We start from the raw sequence: 21,317 nt of genomic DNA, 5'->3' as shown, positions 1-21,317 counted from the left end.
ATCTAAATTTTTTGAAATCTGAATATGAGGTTTCTCCTGTCTCTCTGTAGAGAAGCTAAATCGCAAATCCGGTACTATTTCTCAGTAACAGAAAACATTTTAGGAAGAATGGTGTCTAGAAAACAAGCTGAGTAAGACTAAAAGGTTTCATAACCGATGTGTTCATATCCATAAAGTTGGATTATTCCAATTTACCTTGATGCAATCTTATCAGGGAATAATTAAGAGTTTAAGTCAGATGAAAAAAAGAGACAAATACATGGCCGTCCGCGAGTTATAACCCCAAATGCGTCACTATCCATCCACAAAATATCCATCAAAACAAAAGTAACACAAAAACCCAAACAAAACAAAAGTAGCACAAAAACCCAAAGAATTTGATTAAACCAATTCTGATTTCATCATACAACTTGATGAAACATCAAAGAATTTGATGAAACCAATTTTGAAATTTGGATTTTTGTATCAATTTGTAAAAATTTGGAGTTTTTGTATCAATTTTGTTTAAGATGGAGATTTAATGGATCTCAACATTTGAATGAAGTTTTTTGTACCACAGTTTGGTCACCTTGGATTTTTATGACTAGTTCTGCAACACTTTTTTCTAACTTCCCATCTCATCCTCTCTGATAAACCGGTATTTCTCGCAACACTAATTCTACTGGTTGAAATTCTCTTATCTTAACCCGTTTATTGTATTCTCGAGCTAATCTTCTTTGATAATTTTCCATATGTTGCAAAGCGACCTCTCGAGTTTCTTCCAGGTCATCAATTTTTGTTAAAATTAAATCTGCACATAGATTCTTCTCCCAAGCTTTTTTCTTTGTAGTAGGGATAATGACATTCTTGTCGCTTCCCTCCTTGTTGTTTAGTATGCCCACACTATATTATGTCCTTGTTCGCACCAACCTTTATTATGTCCATCCAACTTCTTCTTTAATGTGTCTGTGATCGTTTTGTTGATCACTTCTACTTGTCCATTACTCTGCGGATAGAGGGAGGTAGACTTTCCACTTTGAATTTTGAACGCATTGAGTAGCATCTTTATATTCTCACCCTCAAATTCTTTTCCATTATTAGATACTAACTATGCAGGGATCCCAAATCTGCATATGATATTTTCAAAAATAAACGTGAATATGTCTTTATCACGAATATGCTGAACTGCTTTCACTTCTTCCCACTCTGTGAAATAATATGTTGCGACAATTAGATATCTTTTTTGCCCTGTTCCTGGTATAAACGGACCAACAATGTCAATTCCCCATTTTCTGAATGGCCATGCGTTTGCTGACGTGTTTAGCATTGCTCCCGGTGCGTGTATTTTCTTCCAATGACGTTGACACTCTTCGCATCGTCTTGATACTTGTTTTGCATCTTCGTGCATGTAAGGCCAATAATATCCTTGTATCTTCGCTCTGTATGCGAGTGATCTTCCTCTACTATGGTTTGCAGCATCCTCATAATGTAATCCCTTTAAGATTTTCATTCCTTCTTTTCGCGTGAGACATCTAAGCAAAGGTCCGAGAAATGATCTTCTATACAAAATACCATCCCTTAATTCATAATTCGTGGCACGACTTTTTAGATTGTGTGATTATAATGTTTTTCTTGGTAGCTCTCCCTTGTCTAGATATAAATGAAGCTCAGTTCTCCAATCTTTGTCTTCGTTCATTTGTTCTCCTTCCTTGTCTTCTACTATCATCACATCTGCTTATGTTTCGTCTTCTTTCTTTATAGATGGTAAATAAAGAGTTTGCATCTTTATATCTCGTGCAATTAGATCTATTAACATGGAGGGTATGAAAGCCAATGCATGTGCGAGCCTATTATATTTTCTGCCTATATGTCTCCAACTTATGTTTGGAATTCGCTCTGCTAATTCCATGACCAATTTCTTGTATTTCTGTAAAGATGGTTCATTTGTACAATATTTACCTTTTATCTGTCGAATTACTAATTGGGAGTCACTAGTTACTCGCGCTTCCTTTACCTCCATTTCAATTGCTAACTTCAATGCATGTACAACTGCCTCATACTCGGTTTCATTATTTGTGGATGCGAACTCCAACCTGAATGAGCAAGACATTCGCGCTCCTTCCGGTGAAATAAAGACAATACCAATACCATTTCCTTCTCCGTTAGACGATCCATCTACTAGTATCTCCCATCTGTTTAAATTTCGATCTGTCAATAAATCTTTAAGATTCCCATGTTTCTCATCCACGTCCATCATATCTTCTACATACTCATCTTCCTCCAATGGAAATTCGGCCAGGAACTCTGCGATGATTTGTGACTTTGGTGAAGATAATACTGCGAAACTGATTTCAAAATTTCCCAATTGTGCATTCCATCTTTCAATTCTCCCTGATCTTTTTGAATTTTTCATCGCAGGCTCAATTGGTACCTTTGTTAATACCTTAATCTTATGAGCCTGAAAATAAATGCGAAGTTTAAATGACACATACACGAGTGAGAGAATTAGTTTTTCAATCTTTGAATAATTTTTCTCTGCAGAATTGTACGTTTTGCTTATATAATATATTGGTTTTTCTACCCCCTGATCCGAACGTAACAAGACCGCGCTTAATGCATATGGTGTTGATGCCAAATATAACAACAATTCTTCTACTGGCTTTACCTTTTGCATAATGGATAAACTCATTAAGTAATTTTTTATGCTTTGTAATGCCTTGTCTCATTCCTCTGACCACTCAAATTTTGCTCCTTTCTTTAATATGTTGAAGAAATGTTTACACTTATCCGAAGAACGTGAAATAAATCTTCCCATCGAAGCTATTAATCCATTTAAATTTTGAACATCCTTCACCGTTGCTGGGAGTGGCACATCTCTAATCGCTTGTACCTTGTCTGGATCAATTTCTATTCCCTTCTTAGAGACAATATAAACCAAATATTTTCCTGATGATACTCCGAAAACATATTTTTATGGATTCACCTTGATATATTGAACTTTCGCATATGCTCAAAGATTTCTCTCAAATCATCAACATGATCTTCCGCCTCTTTGCTCTTTACTAACATGTCATCGACATAGACCTCTATTGTTGTATGTATCCATTTCTCAAACACCTTTCCTACCATTCGCTGATACGTCGCACCCGCATTCTTCAATCCAAACGGCATTTTCGTATAATAGTATAATCCTCGGGGTATGAAAAAAGTTGTATGTTCTTGATCTTCTTCAGCCTAAGGAATTTGATTATAACCTTTATACCCATCTAGCAATGAGATTCTACCATTTTCTGACGCCGATTCTACCATTTGTGGAATAGCTGGTAAAGGATAACTGTCTTTAGGACATGTTTTATTTAAATCACTGAAGTCTATGAAAATTCTTATCCCGTTATTTTTCTTTGGCACCACCACCATGTTTTTTATCCATTCTGTATATTTTGCTGGTCTTATAATCCCTGCCTCTAACATATTTTATAACTCTGTTTCTATTTGAGGATGATATGTTGTTGCGATCTTCCTTATTCTTTGTTTAAATGGCTTTGCATTCTTTTTAATATCCAATTTATGGAATGCAACAGATGGATCTATTCCTGGCATTTCTTACATACTCCATGCGAAGATATCACTATATTCGCACAAGATATTTGTTGTTTTTTCTTCTTCTTCTTTATCCATCTTAGTTCCTATTTTCAGTATTTTTGGTTCTTCTTCTGTACCAACATTTACTTCTTTCGTTGGTTCTGCTGCAGTGAAATTCCCTCTTGGTTCTCCCATTGGTGTTGACTCCTTAATCTCTTGAATTGGTTCACCTTCCTTCTCTGGTATCTCGCTTGGTATTCCTTTCCCTTCCTTCGCTCTAATCATATATATCTGAAATTCTTTTTCTTTCCTTAACTCCTTTGCTTTTCTCCAGCGATCCTTTCGCTTCTTTGCACGTCCTTCATAATTTTTTACATCTACATGATGGAAAATATTCGTACTTGTAACATCTCCTTTAATTTCACCTATTACACTTGGAATTGGGAATCTAATGCATTAATGTAGTGTGGACGCAACGGCTTTTATCGCGCGCACCCATGGTCTCCCCAATAACATGTTGTATGGTGATTCGATATCAACCACACATAATGTTGTCTTCACTTCTATTTCTCCCGACATTATTCACATTGTAATATCTCCTTTTGATTTTGTGACTGTTTTATTAAATCCATGTATATTGTAAGCTGGACATGTCATATCCGCATCTCTTTATCCCATGGCTCTGAACGCACGATAAAATAGAATATCAACAATGCTTCCGGTATCAACCAACGTTCTATTAATCTCCCACTCTTCTGAGTTTTCCGTCCTTTCACCAATTTTGCTTCGCTCAGCCGTTATTGTAATCACCAATGGATCTGTTCGCTTTAAATTTTCTTCCGGAATTTCACCTGCTGCAAACATTATCTTCGTTTTTTCCCACTCCTTTAAAGGATGTTCTTTTTCCACCCTCACCACCTTCTTTCCTTTATAATCTCGTTTATGTATTTTTCCTGTGATTGCTGCTTGAAAATACGCATCAAAGAGTGGTGTTTTAGTTATAGAATTACACTGTATGCCTCTACCTCTTCCTTGTATGGTCATGATTTTTATTTCTCTTACAGATTCTTCGCTTTTCATCTTTATCTTCTCCAAAATTTCCAGATCCAATTTTTCAAGATTCTACAAACTCGTATACAGGATTTATCACTCCAAGTTGTTTCTAGCGCCAAAACATAGTTACAGGAACTCCTACAACCACATCCATTCAAGATTAAGTAACTCTCTAAGAAATCATGGTGAAAATCATTTTTTTATTCATCAAGATCTTAATATTGAATATAAAATATTACAAAGACTTTACTTGCTCTTCAAATAAAATTTCTCTCTCCTAATTTCTTTTATAACACTCACCCTACAGATCCCTCATTACACAGTTTCTTTCCCTTCATATAGGGTGATACATAGTGGATGACAGCTAATAGATCCCCTATTTTCGGAATCACTGTGTGTTACAATCGCTCATGTACATTCACTCAAGCTCGCACACTTGACACTTTTGCACAGATCATCACACTTTACTCGTGACTATGCTGACATCATTAAATACGTCATCCTAATTTTACTATATGTGATAGTCTTCGCTTATATTAGATGACCTTTACTTCGCACAAGTAAGGAATGTGCGATATTTCACTCCTACAGTATTTATGCAAGGTTAGTCAAAATGGAAGGTACATGTACAAGATGCACATAAGTAGATGAAATATTTGACGGTTTAAATGTGCTTATTCCTTATGTTATTTTGCACCTTATTGCGTGATAACCAAATTTTTATGCGCTAGATATTGAAGAGTCCATAAAATCTGGAGTACGGTAATTAATGATTTTCTTCAGACCCTAATTATTGTATACTATATAATTTGAGTCCAAATTAGAGAGTTGTGGTTAAAAGCTGAACAAAGCCCAAATTCTGGAGCTTTTCACCCTACTTGAGAGAATATAAACCAATAAGAATCTTGGATTTTGAGATCTTTTTGGTGTTTTTTGCCGCACACAAGGTCGGGTGGGTGATCGATACTCATACTTATCAAACATGCTCACGAAGAAAAACCCAAACCCTAATTCTATTCTCTATGCTTTCCTGTTCTCTCCTCTTTTTCTCTGCCGTCACCCCTGATTCTATTCAGAACAGGGTCTAGAGAAGATCAGCTAAGAAGTTACGTTGATCTAACAAGTTTCTTTACCGCTGGAAGAGGAAAACGTGGTACTATTCAGAACAGGATCTTTCATATTGAGATATTTCTGGTTTCTCTTCTAGAACCACTGGATGAGAATGAAGTAGGAATATGTCCAAAGTACTTTGACTCAATAGTCTTTTGCACTCATATGACTATTCCACTGAGAGTTAATCATACGCAACCACATTTCTCAAACTTCTATGGGTAATATTGATTTCGATAGTCTTCATAGACTTTAGAGCCAAACCAGTCCATCCATACTAGAATCTTTATAAGATGTTATTAGAAAAATAAAAATAGAAGTACAATATGATCAGAAACCAAAAAATGGGTTTTTTAAATGTAGTTTCGATCTTCTTCATCTACTTTTTTTCTCTTTCTAACTTTCTCATCACCATACAGTACACAACTGCACAATCAAGATATGTTTCTCATTTTTGCTCAGGAGATAATTACGCGACAAATAGTACATTTCAAAATAATCTCAACCTTCTTCTTCCTTCATTTTCCTCAGCAGTCCCTTCGCTATCCAAAAAGGATACTACAACACCTCAGCTGGGAAGAACCCTGATATCGTTTACGGGTCTATACAGTGTAGAGGTGGTGTTCCATTAGAAGGTTGCCAAGATTGTGTTAAAGACTGTACTCAAAGGATAAAAGAAAATGATAGATGTCCAAAGTCTAAACAAGCAATTATTTGGTATAATATATGTATGATAAGGTATTCAAATCAATATTACTTTAATATTATGCAAGATAACCCAAGATTTTATCATTGGAGTGTTAAAAATGCAACTTAGCCAGATCAGTTTAGTCCAGATTTACCTGATTTACGGATTAGTACAGCAAGAGAAGTTCTGACGTCTAATAATTTTGCTACTAGACATGCAATGCTTAACAATTTCCAAAGGGTATATGGATTAGTACAATGTACTGAAGATATAACTTCAAGTAGTTGTTATCAATGTCTTTCAGAAGCTATAACTGAAATACCATATTACGGGACACGTGGTGGTAGATTAGTTTCCCCTAGTTGTAATTGGAGATATGATTTGGATCCTTTTTTTCAATCTACGATGATTCCTCCTTCACCACCTCAGTTATCTTCTCCTAAACCAAACTGTAAGTAGTACTTCTCTGTTAAGTCATAATTTTCATTTTATAGTTTCAGAAATATAAGTTTAAGTTCTTTTAAATAATGAACTAAAAGCCCATAATTCCTAACACAACGAATTTGGTTTCATTTCTCGTGATACTAACATGAATGTTGGTTTAACTTAAGTTTATGTTACAATAGGTTCTTGTTTTTTATACTTTGTTTTCCAATAAATAGAAGGGTCTGCTTACATAATTAAGGGTTGCATTCTTATGATATCTGTTTATGTTGGTGCTAGGTAGGATTGTTGTTCCCATAAAATTATCAATCTACTCGTACTTTCACTCGATTCCTAATAGAGAACTGTTCATAATCATGCAGCAAAGTGGAAAAACTCATCCAAAGTTGCTATCAGAATAGTCCTCCCATTGGCTATCGCAGTATTTCTCACCATTGCCTTTTGGTTTTTCTGTTTCCGGAGAAAGAAATCAAAGATAAAGAAGTTTGATTGTAAGTAAATATCCCTCAAACATGACACACAGGGATATATATATATAACAATTTTATTTTACATTATTACTTGGCAAAATAATTTATATATGGTTCTTAGTTTTAATTTTTTTACACATCTTTATATCCCCCCCACATTTAAATCCTGGCTCCGCCGCTGTATATATGCTGCTTCGTATAGTCTGATTCCTTTCCCAAATTCGATAATCTTACATATTTGGTTTGAACTTATTGTTTTTTTTCCTCTTGAAGATGTGGATGATGAGAATCCAAGTACAGAATACTTGCAATTCAACTTTGGTATAGTGAGTGCTGCAACAGATAATTTCTCTGCAGCTAATAAACTCGGAGAAGGTGGATTTGGATCTGTTTATAAGGTACTAAAAACAAAAAAAAAAAACAATGGAAAGTGAAACTTAGAATATAATTCCTTATAGGTGATTGTTAGTTTTGTTTGATGTCCTCAGGGTACACTCTCAGACAGCTGGCAAGAAATAGCCGTGAAGAGGTTATCGAAAAATTCAGGACAAGGCGAACAAGAATTCAAGAATGAAGTTACCTTAGTAGCGAAATTTCAACACAGAAATCTAGTGAAGCTTGTTGGTTTCAGTCTAGCCGGTGAAGAAAAACTAATCATCTATGAATTCATGCAAAATGGAAGCTTGACCAATTCCTATTCGGTTTGTATATATACTGTTCTGTGTCTGTTTATTCTTATTCAATCAGCATAGTTAGATATAGAGGCACTTCTTTTAGATTAAAATTGGTGGTCTAAAACTTTGTATTTTTGGTTGGCTGAATGCTAGATCCGGTTAAACGTACACATCTGAATTGGGAAAGACGATACAGGATAATTGGAGGTGTAGCAAGAGGACTAGTCTATCTCCATGAGGAGTCTCGACTTAAAATCATCCATCGAGATCTCAAAGCAAGTAATATATTATTAGACATAGACATGAATCCTAAAATTGCAGATTTCAGAATGGCGAGGCTTTTTTTCCTTGACCAAACTCAAGCTAGTTCTTAGCAAACCAAATTAGGAGATTCTTAATTCGTTTAGGTTTTGCAGTGGCTACATAGCTCCAGAGTACATAACGCATGGAAAATTCTCTGTGAAATCGGAAGATTTTAGTTTTGGTGTCTTAGTTTTAGAGATTCTTAGTGGAAAGAGGAATAGCTCTTTTCAAGGATCAGATATTGCTCGGAACCTTTTGAGCTATGTGAGTACCAATAATATCTTTTTTTGCATCCAATCTTCTCTAATTTATTTTTATTACATGATGATTAACTTAAAGACAGGAAAAATTCATGCAGGCATGGAGACTTTGGAAAAATGGATCTGCTATAGAGTTATTAGATCCAACTTTGGAGGACAGATGTTCTAGAAGTGAAGCCATGAAATGCATCCATGTTGCACTATTATGTGTTCAAGAAAATGTTGCAGATAGACCGACAATGCCTACAGTTGTCCAAATGCTCAACAATTCTGTAATCAGTCACGATTCACCATCACTACCTGGATTTTTTGCTGGTAGTACTAGGCATACAGAGCCCCCGTCGACCTTAAGCCTGGGTTACAGTGAAGAACAAGTAAATGCGAGGTCCGATCCAATCACCCAAGCAGTAACTTGGAGCGTGAATGAAATTTCAGTTACCGAACTATACCCTCGATAACAATACACTACTATATTTCCAATGTATATAATCTTGTAACTTGTTATTTTGTCTGCTTTTTCTCTAAATTTATTGGCACTCATACTTATAATACTCAACATGATATCATCATTCATTTAGGAATTGGAGATAGATTCAATTCTTACAGTAATATTTGTAATATGATATTCAGTTTTCAGAAAATTAGACTTCGTTTTTGTGAGCTTAATTCGTTTTTTAGCTGCAGATTGGAAAATTTGAAATCTCACAGTAATAATACTTAGAAAATGATATGCAAGTTTCAGAGAATTAGACTTGTTTTTGGTCTATATTGAATTTGTAACCTGCTATGAAACTGCAATTCGGCCAAAGTCTGGAGTAATTATGAGCTTTTGTATTTACATTTTGCTAGAATTTGAATGAGTATTATCATATTTGCTATAAATCAATTAAGGATATAAACATCTAGCACAAAATCTTTCTGAGTAGATATTTAGAGACCCATTTCCTCTCAAGTCATAAGCATACAAAGTCACAAACATTCCTTTTGGAAGATCTTGATTTACAATGTCAATAGATTTAAACCTTAAGCTTTCTCTTTGATGTATCTCCCCCTGCCTCCTTCTCCGGCACTTCTTCTTCTAATATATGGCAGAATTTTCACTGCATCCATCATTGATCAGTTTGGCAGTTTTGACCCCAAATCCTGTTGCCGCTGACCTTAAACATTCAAAAATGATCTCAACTTAAAATTCATCACAAATGATCTCAAGTTAAGCATTCAAAAAGTGTATCCGAGAAAAATAAAAAAGAATGTGTATAAAGAGAGACAACGGACCTTCAAACATATCCATACAGCAGCTGATTAATGAGATCAACAGGATCTCCAAGTTTCACACTAAGATTCCACAAATAGAGTTTCCCACTTGAGGGCATTTCTGTGATCTAGCACTAAACCTCAACATATGAGAACCATGAGAGGAGAAATCGTTGTGCTATCTGTTTTGTGTTCGCCCTTGTGATCTCCAATTCCATTCTTCGGATCAGATCAGATCCATGAGATTTTTTGTTTGTTCAACACCGACGGCGTTAATGGTGTCTCTCCACTTACTTTTCTCTCTATCTGAAATATCAAGCGGACATCTAGGGTTTCATCTTATAGACAACGTAAAATTGTGATTAACCAAAATGTCCTTTAGACTTGACCATCACTTGGGTTTTAAGCTTGGGCTTTTAGAGTGTACCCCGCCCAAACATCGCCAACCACTTTTGAGTGATAAATGTGCTATGGCGAATGCGAATGTTGCTAGAGAAATGGAGGATCAAAAAGATCGAGGAGTTGCAACTGTTCTATCATTTTTGAAAGAAAAGAGGTCTCTGGGTGTCTAGTTGGCTCTAGGAGATATTTCCCCGTAAATGTGCAGGGGATGGATGCACGACAATGTCTCTGAGTCATACCAAGAGGTTGGTTGTCGTCCCATGACATCTAAATTTTTTGAAATCTGAATATGAGGTTTCTCCTGTCTCTCTGTAGAGAAGCTAAATCGCAAATCCGGTACTATTTCTCAGTAACAGAAAACATTTTAGGAAGAATGGTGTCTAGAAAACAAGCTGAGTAAGACTAAAAGGTTTCATAACCGATGTGTTCATATCCATAAAGTTGGATTATTCCAATTTACCTTGATGCAATCTTATCAGGGAATAATTAAGAGTTTAAGTCAGATGAAAAAAAGAGACAAATACATGGCCGTCCGCGAGTTATAACCCCAAATGCGTCACTATCCATCCACAAAATATCCATCAAAACAAAAGTAACACAAAAACCCAAACAAAACAAAAGTAGCACAAAAACCCAAAGAATTTGATTAAACCAATTCTGATTTCATCATACAACTTGATGAAACATCAAAGAATTTGATGAAACCAATTTTGAAATTTGGATTTTTGTATCAATTTGTAAAAATTTGGAGTTTTTGTATCAATTTTGTTTAAGATGGAGATTTAATGGATCTCAACATTTGAATGAAGTTTTTTGTACCACAGTTTGGTCACCTTGGATTTTTATGACTAGTTCTGCAATGCCCGAATAATATTGGTTTTATTGTACCAAAATTATTTGAGCAGCTGATATGAGTGGTGCCGGATAAGGTGGTGTAGTGGTGCAGGATAACGTTTAGAAAAGCAGAAATGAACTGCACGTGATTTTTGTAACTAATCACGTGTCTAATAGTGTAATAAGACCATGGGTAACTAACTAACCATAACCAGAAACTATAACAAAGTTGTGTAGCTCCCATCAATGGCGATTTACATGAACTCATGAAACATCCTTAGAATTAGAACCCCTTCACTTTGTCCATGAAAAGTTGAGGAAGGTAAATAGGAGGGATAGAACGAAAGGGTTCTAATTCTAATTAAGTAAATCATTGATAATTGATTCAATCAACCCTTCAAGAACACGAATATGAGCTTTCAAATGAGTTAAGTAACAGAAGGTCAGTAGTGGTTTCTGTTCTTACTCCTGTTTTAATGTACTGGTTTAATTTCTAATTGAATTCTTGATTTCCAAAACAAATTGTGCCGTTTAGATATTATTTTTGTGATTTTTGAAATTTTTTTTTATGCTGATTCAAATTATGAATTTTCTTCTTAAGAATTTTCTTTAGTTCGCTCAGGAACCTGTTGATTGACGTTTCTTTACTGTTATAACTTAGAATACTGCTTTTACCCATTACATGTAAAATTCCGTGTTAGTGCTTGATTTTCTGCCTGCAACTTGACTGTGAACATGTCTCACTGAAGGTGAATGATTTCAAGACCTACCCTTTTTTTGTTACTGGTGGTGAAAGTAGAATCAACAACTTGACTTTTGTTTATTTGATTTTTCCTTGTTTTTGATTATTGCACCCAACAGATTGTAGCTAAAACAGTAAACTAGAAGAATATCCAGATTAATTGACTTGTCTACTGACACTTAATTATACACAACCACATTCAACAAACTTGTGGATAAGAATGATTTCTCTAGTCTTCATAATAGACTTTGGAGCCAATAACCAGCCCATATGTACCCTCTTGAAGATTGTGGTTGGGGGTAAACAAAAAACGTTCTGAAAAAAGGAAAAGAGAAATGGGCATCAGAAACAAGAAGATGGGTTGTTTGAATCTAGTTTCAATCTTATTCATCTGTTTGCTGTATATTTTTTCTAGCCTATTGATCACCATACAATACACAACTGCACAAGCTTTTTATCGTTTTTGTTTAGGAGATAGTAATTACACTACTAACAGTACATTTGAAAAAAATCTGAACCATCTGCTTCCTTCACTATCCACTGCCAACAATCATAAAAAATGGATACTACCGTAACGCCACCATTGGCCGAACCCAGGATACTGTTTACGGGTCTGTACAGTGTAGAGGTGATGTCACATTAGATGCTTGTCAAAGTTGTGTTAAAGTTGGTATTCAAGAGATAAAAGGAGATGGTGGATGTCAAATTCTAAACAAGCGATTCTTCGATTTGACGTATGTAATATCAGGTATTCAAATCAGTATTACTTTAATATTATGCAAGACAAACCAAGATTTGGTTTCATAAATGATAGCAATGTTGCGGATCGAGATTGATTTAACCCAATCTTAAAAGGTTTACTGATTAGAATAGCAGCGGAAGCTGTGGCTAATAACAGTATTACTAATTTTGCTACTGGAGATTCAAATTATGATAGTGCAAGAATATTTGGATCAGTACGGTGTACTGCAGATATACCTCCAATTAGTTGTTATAACTGTTTTCTTGGAGCTATATCTTATTTACCAGATTGCTGTGATGGGAAACAAGGTGCAAGAGTTATCAATCCTAGTTGTAGTATTAGGTATGAATTATATTCTTTCTTTAATTCTACGATTGCTCATTCACCACCATCGTCACCGGATGCAGCACCATCAAATTGTAAGTAGTACTCATTTGTTTTGTTATATTCTTCATTTGATCATTACAGCCCATAAGAAATAGAAGTGTAAGTTCTTGTGAATATTGATCTCCTTTGTTTTCATGTTAAATTCATTATTTGTGATACTAAGATCGAAGAATTTAATTTTCGTTTGGAAGTACTCTTTCTCTGCATGTGCCCATAGGTCTGCTTAGACAATCAAGAATTCATTCTTATGATCTATTTATGTTTGTGCTAGCTAAAGTGGTTGTTCTTATAAAATTAATTATCACCTTTTGCTTTATTCATTGTTGAGTTCTGTTCATAATTGTGCAGCAAATGGGAACAACTCCTCCAAAATAGCTGTTATTATAGGCGTTCTGTCGGCTATTGTAGTAGTACTTTCTGCCACTGCCGTTAGGTTATTATGGAGAAAGAAAACAAAGACAAAGAAGTTGGATTGTGAGTAGCTATTCCTCAAGTTCGATAGTCTTACTTATTAATTGGTTTGAACTGATCATTGTTTTTTTCCTCCGGTAGACATCAATGATGAGATTCTAACTACAGAATCATTGCAATTTAACTTCGCTATATTAAGTACTGCAACAGATAATTTCTCTCAAACTAATAAACTTGGAGAAGGTGGATTTGGATCTGTTTACAAGGTACTAAAACATATAAAAACCATGTAAAGTGAAACTTAGAATATAATTCCTTATAGGTGATTGTTTTTTGTACTGCTTGAAAATGTCCCCAGGTACACTTCCAGACAGCTGGCAAGAAATAGCCGTGAAGAGGCTATCCAAAAATTCTGGACAAGGCGAACAAGAGTTCAAGAATGAAGTTACCTTAGTAGCTAAACTTCAACACAGAAATCTTGTGAAGCTTGTTGGTTTCAGTCTAGCTGGTGAAGAAAAACTTCTCATCTATGAATTCATGCCAAATGGAAGCCTTGACGGATTCCTATTCGGTGTGTATCCCGTTTGGTGCCTGTTCATTCTTACTGAATCACTATAGGTGGATATCGAGATTTTTTTATAGACTAAAACAGTGGTCTAAAGTTTGTATTTTTTTGTCGGATAAATGTGCAGATCCAATTAAATGTACACAGCTGGATTTGGAAAGACGATACAACATAGTAGGAGGGGTAGCAAGAGGACTTCTCTATCTTCACGAGGAGTCTCGACTTAAAATCATCCATCGAGATCTTAAAGCTAGCAATATATTGTTGGATGTAGACATGAATCCTAAAATTGCAGATTTTGGCATGGCTAGGCTTTTTGGCCATCACCAAATTCAAGATAATACAAACAGAATAGTCGGAACGCAGTAAGTATAAGCTTCAAACTCTTGAACATCTAAATTGTTCATTGATTGTATCATAACAAATTGTGGTATTCCTATTTGGTATGGGTGTTGGGATTTGCAGTGGCTATATGGCTCCAAAATATGTTATGCGTGGTGAATTCTCTGTGAAATCAGACGTATTTAGCTTTGGCGTCTTAGTATTAGAGATTCTTTGTGGACAAAGGAACAGAAGTTTTTATAGCTCTGATATTGCAGGGGACCTTTTAAGCTATGTTAGTATCAATATGTCCCTTTTGCATTGAATGTAATTTTGTTTAGACGATGGATACGTATAACAGAGGAGAAACTGATGCATGCAGGCATGGACACATTGGAACAATGGATCTGCTATCGAAATATTAGATCCAACATTGAAAGACACATTTTCTAGAAGTGAAGCGATGAGATGCATCCATGTTGCGTTATTATGTGTTCAAGAAATCACTACAAGAAAAGTTGGATTAAGCGACCAGGCATTTTTGGTTGGAAAAGCCCATATTGAGTCGCTCTATCCCTTAAAGCGACTTAATTTGGCTCTCGCTCTGGAGTTGCAAAAGGTGGGATTTCAACAAGTCTAGAGCAGCTAGGCAATCGCTTTAGTAATCAAGCAACTATCATGTAGCGTCTTTTTTCTTAATTGTTTCATGGCTAGACCGACCTTCTTAGAGCAAGTAAAATAGTGATCGCTTTATAGCTAGACCACCCAAAATACAGCAAGTGAAACGCTGATCACTCCATAGATACACCAACGATCATAGAGCAAGTAAAACGCCGATCGCTTCATAGATAGACCAACCATAATAATAAAGCAACTGAAATACCTGAAGTTGGTTGCTTACGTTTTTGAGCTACCAAACTTTTTGCCGGCTACATCTGTTGTTCTGGTGCCGGAAATATCTGGCCGATTTCGATTTAGATAATCCCAAATTTAAATTTAAATTTAAATTACAATTAAAATTGATACTAAAACAAATTATGAACCAAAATAAAAAATGAATCAAGTTTTTTTATATCACATAGATCAATTTACATCATTTCTTAAAAGAAAGACAATCTTTACAGGAACAAAAAGATTAAAAATACAAACTAATCATTTCTTTAAAAAATGATGATTACAATTTCCTTAATTTTGAAATAAAAAATGAACACTCCTTCAACTTTGTAGCACCAAGCTCATAATAAGAGATTCATACTGCCATCATTCTTGTGTTTAAGTTCCTCTCTGATCATTCATCATTGGGATCTTGATGGAGTACTCACACTCTAATAACATCATGAAAGGAATCAAAAGCACCGTGAGGGATTAGGCTGTAGCATGAGGGAAGTGATTCACATGATTATAGTCAGGAGATGGTGGATATATTTAAGAATACACATAGAACTGCATATTTCAATAATTTGGAGGAGATCCAAACAGTAAACAAGGCGTACCATCTAAAAAGTGAGGGCGAGGGTACATAACATAACTCTCATTGTCTGACAAATACATGGTGTCAAATTGATCCTGTATGAAAACATATAACCATGAATGTCAGCAAAACCATCAACAACATATCATAAAATGTAAAAACTGAAACGAGCTACGTGCTTTCAGAGAAATTTCTTGCATAATTGATGATGAGTGGACATTGTATATCTCACCTGTTGTATACGTTGACATACATTATCCCCCACTGATCATAAAGTCATCTGTTGTAAGCAGTGTAAACAACCAATCTGATTTAGACAATGAACCAACATATAAAACAATCTCATTCATCTATATAAAACAATCTCATTCATACAGTAGTTCCATGGCCTTGTAAATTTAATTTTATCAATAACAACTAACAGTGGAGATGTGTAAGCTTATTTACCCATGGGGAAGGAAGAATGCGAGCCCCAACTTGAGCAAGCTTATCACTGGTTTTTATTCCAGATTTCTTAGCGAATGGGTCCTCGTAATAAGCATTGTGGCGAACATTCTACAACAAAAACTTATTGCAAACAATCTTCAGGTAAAGAAGAATACTGAACACGCAGACAATGCAGTAATTCCTAAAAGTATACAAACTCGGCATAATATTTAGCTAAAATGCCAACATTACCTGCATAATATCTTTCACCCTTTCCCGTGGCCGCCCACATGTAACCTTCAAAAGAGAAGTTATTTGACGTTCATCGAGTCTTTTCGAGTACCTTTGACCCTCCACAATTTTACAAACCTGCATCGAAAAATATTATAGCACATTAAATGAAATGCATAAAAACTCCAAAGCTACAGAAAAAAGCTTGAGCATGTATCAACCTCCATGGAAATATGATTTGGCCTTTGTTGATTTCTAACTTGCAAACAGGGAAAATGTGTTCATTGAATAGAAAACCCATAAGTCTGCTCATACTTCCTCCATGAGTTACTTCAACCTTCACACCTCTAAGGGCCTTCTTGATATGCAGTCCAAAACCCTCACGTGAAGACCCTAATCCAGTGGGTTAATCCCAAGCTGAACTAAGCATGGTACTGGTACATAAAGCCATATTACAATGCTATTAGAAACAAAAAAAATCTCATAAGAACTAACGTAAGGAAGTAGTAGTAACAGAAATAGTGAAATACTAAATGTACCTTTGTTCATTGATATTACCACCCATCCAAAGTAATGGAAAGAAGCTTCCACCATTGTTTACACTCCCACCACCAGTGCTGAGTGATGTGAAGGTTGATATCTTTGAGGATGATGAAGGCAACACTAAATGGAGACTAAATTAACGGACAATTTCCAACTGATTTGAGTCATTTCGGCTAATGCACTGCTCCTATTACTTAAATCCTTCCGTTATGTTAAGGATTTGGGAATTGTTCCTCCCTTGGAAAACTATATTCTGGACATTTGTTGCAGATTCCTATTGAGAACTAATTTGCCCTGTTCCTGCAATTAACCACTTGCATAAATTAGCAAACCAACACAAGGTAATTGAGAAAATGTAAGAAGTCAAGCGACTTAAATTTCAACTCGTCAGAATTGCAAAACACTTCTACCTGGCAGAGAATAGTGCAAGGGATCACCTCGCCAAGACTTTGTGATAATCCCCTTCTAGCTCATCCCAACGTAAACACTATGAAAGAAACAAAAATGAATAAGTGACTACGAATGAAAGACTAAACCATATTCAATTCACCAAAACTTTAACAGCTTTACCCTCATCTCTCATGCTAACAATACAGAGAAAGACCTACTATAATCAACCATATTATCAAAGGCTACTGTAATCCAACTATATTATCAAAGAACTTCCTTCAAGTTACTGAATGAATTACACTATAAATCACTCCAAAATAATTATTTCTCAGAGGAATACTAACAAACACATAATAAGCATGGAACAAAATGTTTATCAAACAATCAAAATGAGATGCTTAAAGCCTCAGACAAGTATTACTAAAAAATCAGAGAAAAAAATCCCTAAAAACATTGATTTCTTTAGTTTCTTAAGCATTTTACTTTTAAGATCTTTCTAAGACCGAACTTCAGTGTTTGTATGGCCACGAAAAGAAAATTATAAACATTAAAAATGATGGGTTTTAACGACAAAAGGTATCTTATACTGGATGCCAATTCTAGCTCCCTCCAGACAGCAAATTACCTGCTCAAATAAAATACCAAATGAATTACTCATTTCTTCAAATTTGATAACATAAAGCACCACAAGCTGGAAATCAGACTTGACCATCAACTCTAGCATATTATGCAAACAGAAAAAGTCATATTCACTAAATTACTATATGTCTTGGATAAAAGAATACCTTATTTCCTGCTCTATAAGTAATTTTCCCATGGAAGTGAGAATTCAATGCCATGCTAGCATCCCCCTGCATTGCTTTTCTTTCTAACTCCATGTGAACCTGATACAACAAAAATGATCGAGCTTATTAGCACACTTGAACTGTAGCTGACCAATTAAATCAATTTAAATGAACATTTAGCATGCAATGCAACTAAAGCATGTTCACCATAGTGGTTTAAGTAATGCACCACATATAATGATTAAGCTTTCCTTTTATTAACTACAGTAAAGTATTGAGAAGAACAATACCCGCTTCCTAACTGTAGATAATAGTCCATCATTCCACTGTTCGCCATTTAAGTGTCTCTCTGCAAATGAAGAGACTCTAATTTTTCATCTTGCTTATTTACAGTTCCTACTTCATTAAGCATGCACTTACTTTATTCTTTGCCTTCGCAGACAACTCGGTCCTCACCATTTTTGAAAACGTACAACTACAAAAACAAGTCCAAAATTAGAAACAATAACTGCAGCTTTTAACAAATGCAAAATGCTATGGGATTTCTAGATTTTTACATAGGGTGCTTGATACACTATGGCTTCTAACCGCACTAATATAATATAACAAAGATCTAAACACTCCAACAATGAAATAGAAATATCACTTTTAACATAACTTTCAAAGACTACATAAAAGTAATCTTTTATGATCGTAATCCTTCTACTAGCAAACTTTAACACAAAACTTAATCTATTTGAGTTCATTCATGATAACTGAACCCAAACTGGAAAATACTAACTGACAGTAACACCAGTATATCAACAACAACACCAACATTTTGAAAAATACTACAAGCTCTGGAAAATCTAGATGTAATATCTAGCAATACCAACAAACACAAGCAAGAGCAATAAACACAAAGCAAACCAGCAACATGAATCATTATCAAAATAACAGAAAACATAAGCGACATAAAAACAACCATGAAATTTTAGAAAGAGCGGAGCAAACAACACCATTAGAGAATGCAAGACAGAGTATCAAAATAGCAAGATCAAATTTATTCAATCCATGCCAAAGCAAACCAGTTTTGTAGAAGAACGAAGCTAAAAATCCATACTTTTGGGTTTAGGGAAAAACTAAATAAGATTAGAGCTTTTAAATAAGATTCACCAAGCTTTTTTATCATGTTATGTTCACATTGAATGTCTTGTTTAGGGATTATAGATCACCATGAAGATATACAGAAGGTCCTAGTCTCGCAAACGATATTATATTCTTCAATTTCCAAAAACGAAATCGGAAAATTAACCAATTTATCCAATTTATTACTAAAAACCATATAACTTGCAAATTCAGCAGCTAATCGAACCCTAGATTCCTCATATGTTCTCGAATTAAGGGAAAAATCAAATTAGAACTCTGTAAAATTAACAGTAAAATCAAACTAAAAACCAATAATTTTGGTTCTAGGGAAAAACTCAGCAAATCAAATAAAAACCCTAGTTTCAAGGAAAAAAAAACAATATCTATTAGAACTCTAAATCATAAATAAATCAAACAAAACGGAAGAAAATAAACCCTAATCAGGAAATTTCTACCTGAGATTGAGGTTTAAATCAGAAATCGGCAGAGGGTTTGAGGTAAGGTTGATATCTTGATTGGGTTTGATTTCTTATTGTTCGATTGGATTTGATTTCTTAATGCTTGATGAGGTTTTTCTTCTCGGAGACAGAGAGAGGAAGAAGAGAAAGAAATGAAAAGGAAGGTGAATGAAACTCGTTAAGGAAGGAGATGTTGATCTGTGGCCGTTAAAAGAAATGTTTTATTATGAAACCGTTAGATTACATTAGGATTTTGACTTAAAAAAAATCTAGTAGGACGGGGTGTTTGGGTGGGGAAACACAAAATCTGTATGAGTTTATATGTAGCCGTTAGATCAAATTTTAGACAATCCCATTGGTTTAAGAAGTGCATACGGATTGAGAAATTTAGTTAAACCAAACACAGCTACCAACCGTTAGATTGGCAATGATTTTATTTCCATAAATTTGGTTCGTTGGATTAGAAATAATTACCATAAAACCATTTTAACACACAATTTCTATGTGTTTATTTCTTATACGATCAAATTGAAGTGGTTCTAACTCCAAATTTAGCAGGCTATATCATAGAAACTCGTAAAGATGGATTTCATGTGTCAATTCTAAATTGAAATGTGTTTATACCTTATTTTGATTTAAAACTATCATACAGATCAAGGAGAGTGTGTTTTCTTTGTGCTTTCTCTTGGTGCTTCCGATTTGTATTTCGACTAGGCGCTTAGGTCATGAAGTAATTTCGACAAGTCGTACAGGTCATGAAGTAGCTTTAGTTCACACTGGTAGACTCAGGTTATAAGATTACTAGATATGGACCATATAATTCCGAATGGGTTCAGATTTCAAACTTAGTATGATACATCATCGAAATCGATAAATATGAAACTTAGGTGTCGATTCGAACTTCAAATATGGTATAACGGCATACAAACTATGAACCAAAAATCTCCGAGAGGGTTCTGGCTTCAAACTTAGCATGATACATCATCGAAATCAATAAATATGAAGCCCATTGTCGATTCGAACTTCAAACAAATCCTTTTCTGGCGACTTCGAGAAATAAAGTGCCTTTGAGCTCAAAATCTGTCCTGGAGTGGAGTATTGTAGTCAAAAACTTCGTCAGAACAATGAATCCGATCATTTAAAGGTTAGATTCCATCTGAATATTCTCTGAAACCTTAAACAAACCCTTTTCTGGCGACTTCGAGAAAGAAAGTGGCAACGAGCTCGAAACCTGACTGGGAGTTGACTACTATAAGTCGGAAACTTCGTAATAATGATAAATACAACCATTCAGAGGTAAGATTTCATGGAATATTCTCTGAAACCTTAAACAAACCCTTTCCTGGAGACTTCAAGAAAGAAAGTGGCTACGAGCTCGAAACCTGGCTGGGAGTTGACTACTATAAGTCGGAAACTTCGTAATAACGATGAATCCAAATATTCATATATATAGGTAAGATTCAACGGCATACAAACCACGAACTGTCAGTGTCTGAAGTGGTTTTTAACTCCAATTTTTGCAGTGTCTGAAGTGGTTTTTAACTCCACGACATAGAAAGTATGAACCACGATGGTCCGGGAGGGTTCTAGCTTCAAACTTAGCATGATACATCATATTTATCGATAAATATGAAGCTCAATATCGATTCGAACTTCAAATTCGG

The 21,317-nt window shown here is 35.1% G+C and overlaps 1 protein-coding gene, 2 long non-coding RNA genes and 1 pseudogene across 3 annotated transcripts; 1 reads left to right on the top strand and 3 right to left on the bottom strand.

Annotated features, from left to right (window-relative positions):
- Nucleotides 1-1,714: 1,714 nt before the first annotated feature.
- Nucleotides 1,715-3,150, bottom strand: LOC113274645. The gene is made up of 3 exons (XM_026524046.1): nt 2,963-3,150; nt 2,423-2,437; nt 1,715-2,324 (listed from the first exon to the last, which is right to left on the bottom strand). The coding sequence occupies exons 1-3, from the start codon at nt 3,148-3,150 to the stop codon at nt 1,715-1,717; spliced, it is 813 nt and encodes a 270-aa protein (XP_026379831.1).
- Nucleotides 3,151-6,066: 2,916 nt separating this feature from the next.
- Nucleotides 6,067-15,075, top strand: LOC113274638 (annotated as a pseudogene).
- A 661-nt stretch (nt 15,076-15,736) lies between these two features.
- LOC113321733 lies at nt 15,737-16,426 on the bottom strand. The gene is made up of 4 exons (XR_003346863.1): nt 16,371-16,426; nt 16,140-16,247; nt 15,925-15,972; nt 15,737-15,787 (listed from the first exon to the last, which is right to left on the bottom strand). It is a non-coding gene; the product is annotated as an uncharacterized LOC113321733 (long non-coding RNA).
- Nucleotides 16,427-16,449: 23 nt separating this feature from the next.
- LOC113321721 lies at nt 16,450-19,729 on the bottom strand. Its single transcript, XR_003346856.1, has 7 exons — nt 19,651-19,729; nt 18,358-18,542; nt 18,068-18,166; nt 17,303-17,379; nt 16,889-17,192; nt 16,571-16,783; nt 16,450-16,487 (listed from the first exon to the last, which is right to left on the bottom strand). It is a non-coding gene; the product is annotated as an uncharacterized LOC113321721 (long non-coding RNA).
- Nucleotides 19,730-21,317: the final 1,588 nt, after the last annotated feature.

The sequence above is a fragment of the Papaver somniferum genome, chromosome 1 (assembly GCF_003573695.1).
Source record: "Papaver somniferum cultivar HN1 chromosome 1, ASM357369v1, whole genome shotgun sequence".
Lineage (NCBI taxonomy): Eukaryota > Viridiplantae > Streptophyta > Magnoliopsida > Ranunculales > Papaveraceae > Papaver > Papaver somniferum.
The sequence above is the reverse complement of the archived record's forward strand: the minus strand, read 5'-3'. Positions and strand labels throughout refer to the sequence as shown.

Excerpts from the sequence above, each read along its gene's own strand:
- LOC113274645 (XM_026524046.1), bottom strand. The coding sequence starts at position 3,150 with ATGCCGTTTGGATTGAAGAATGCGGGTGCGACGTATCAGCGAATGGTA.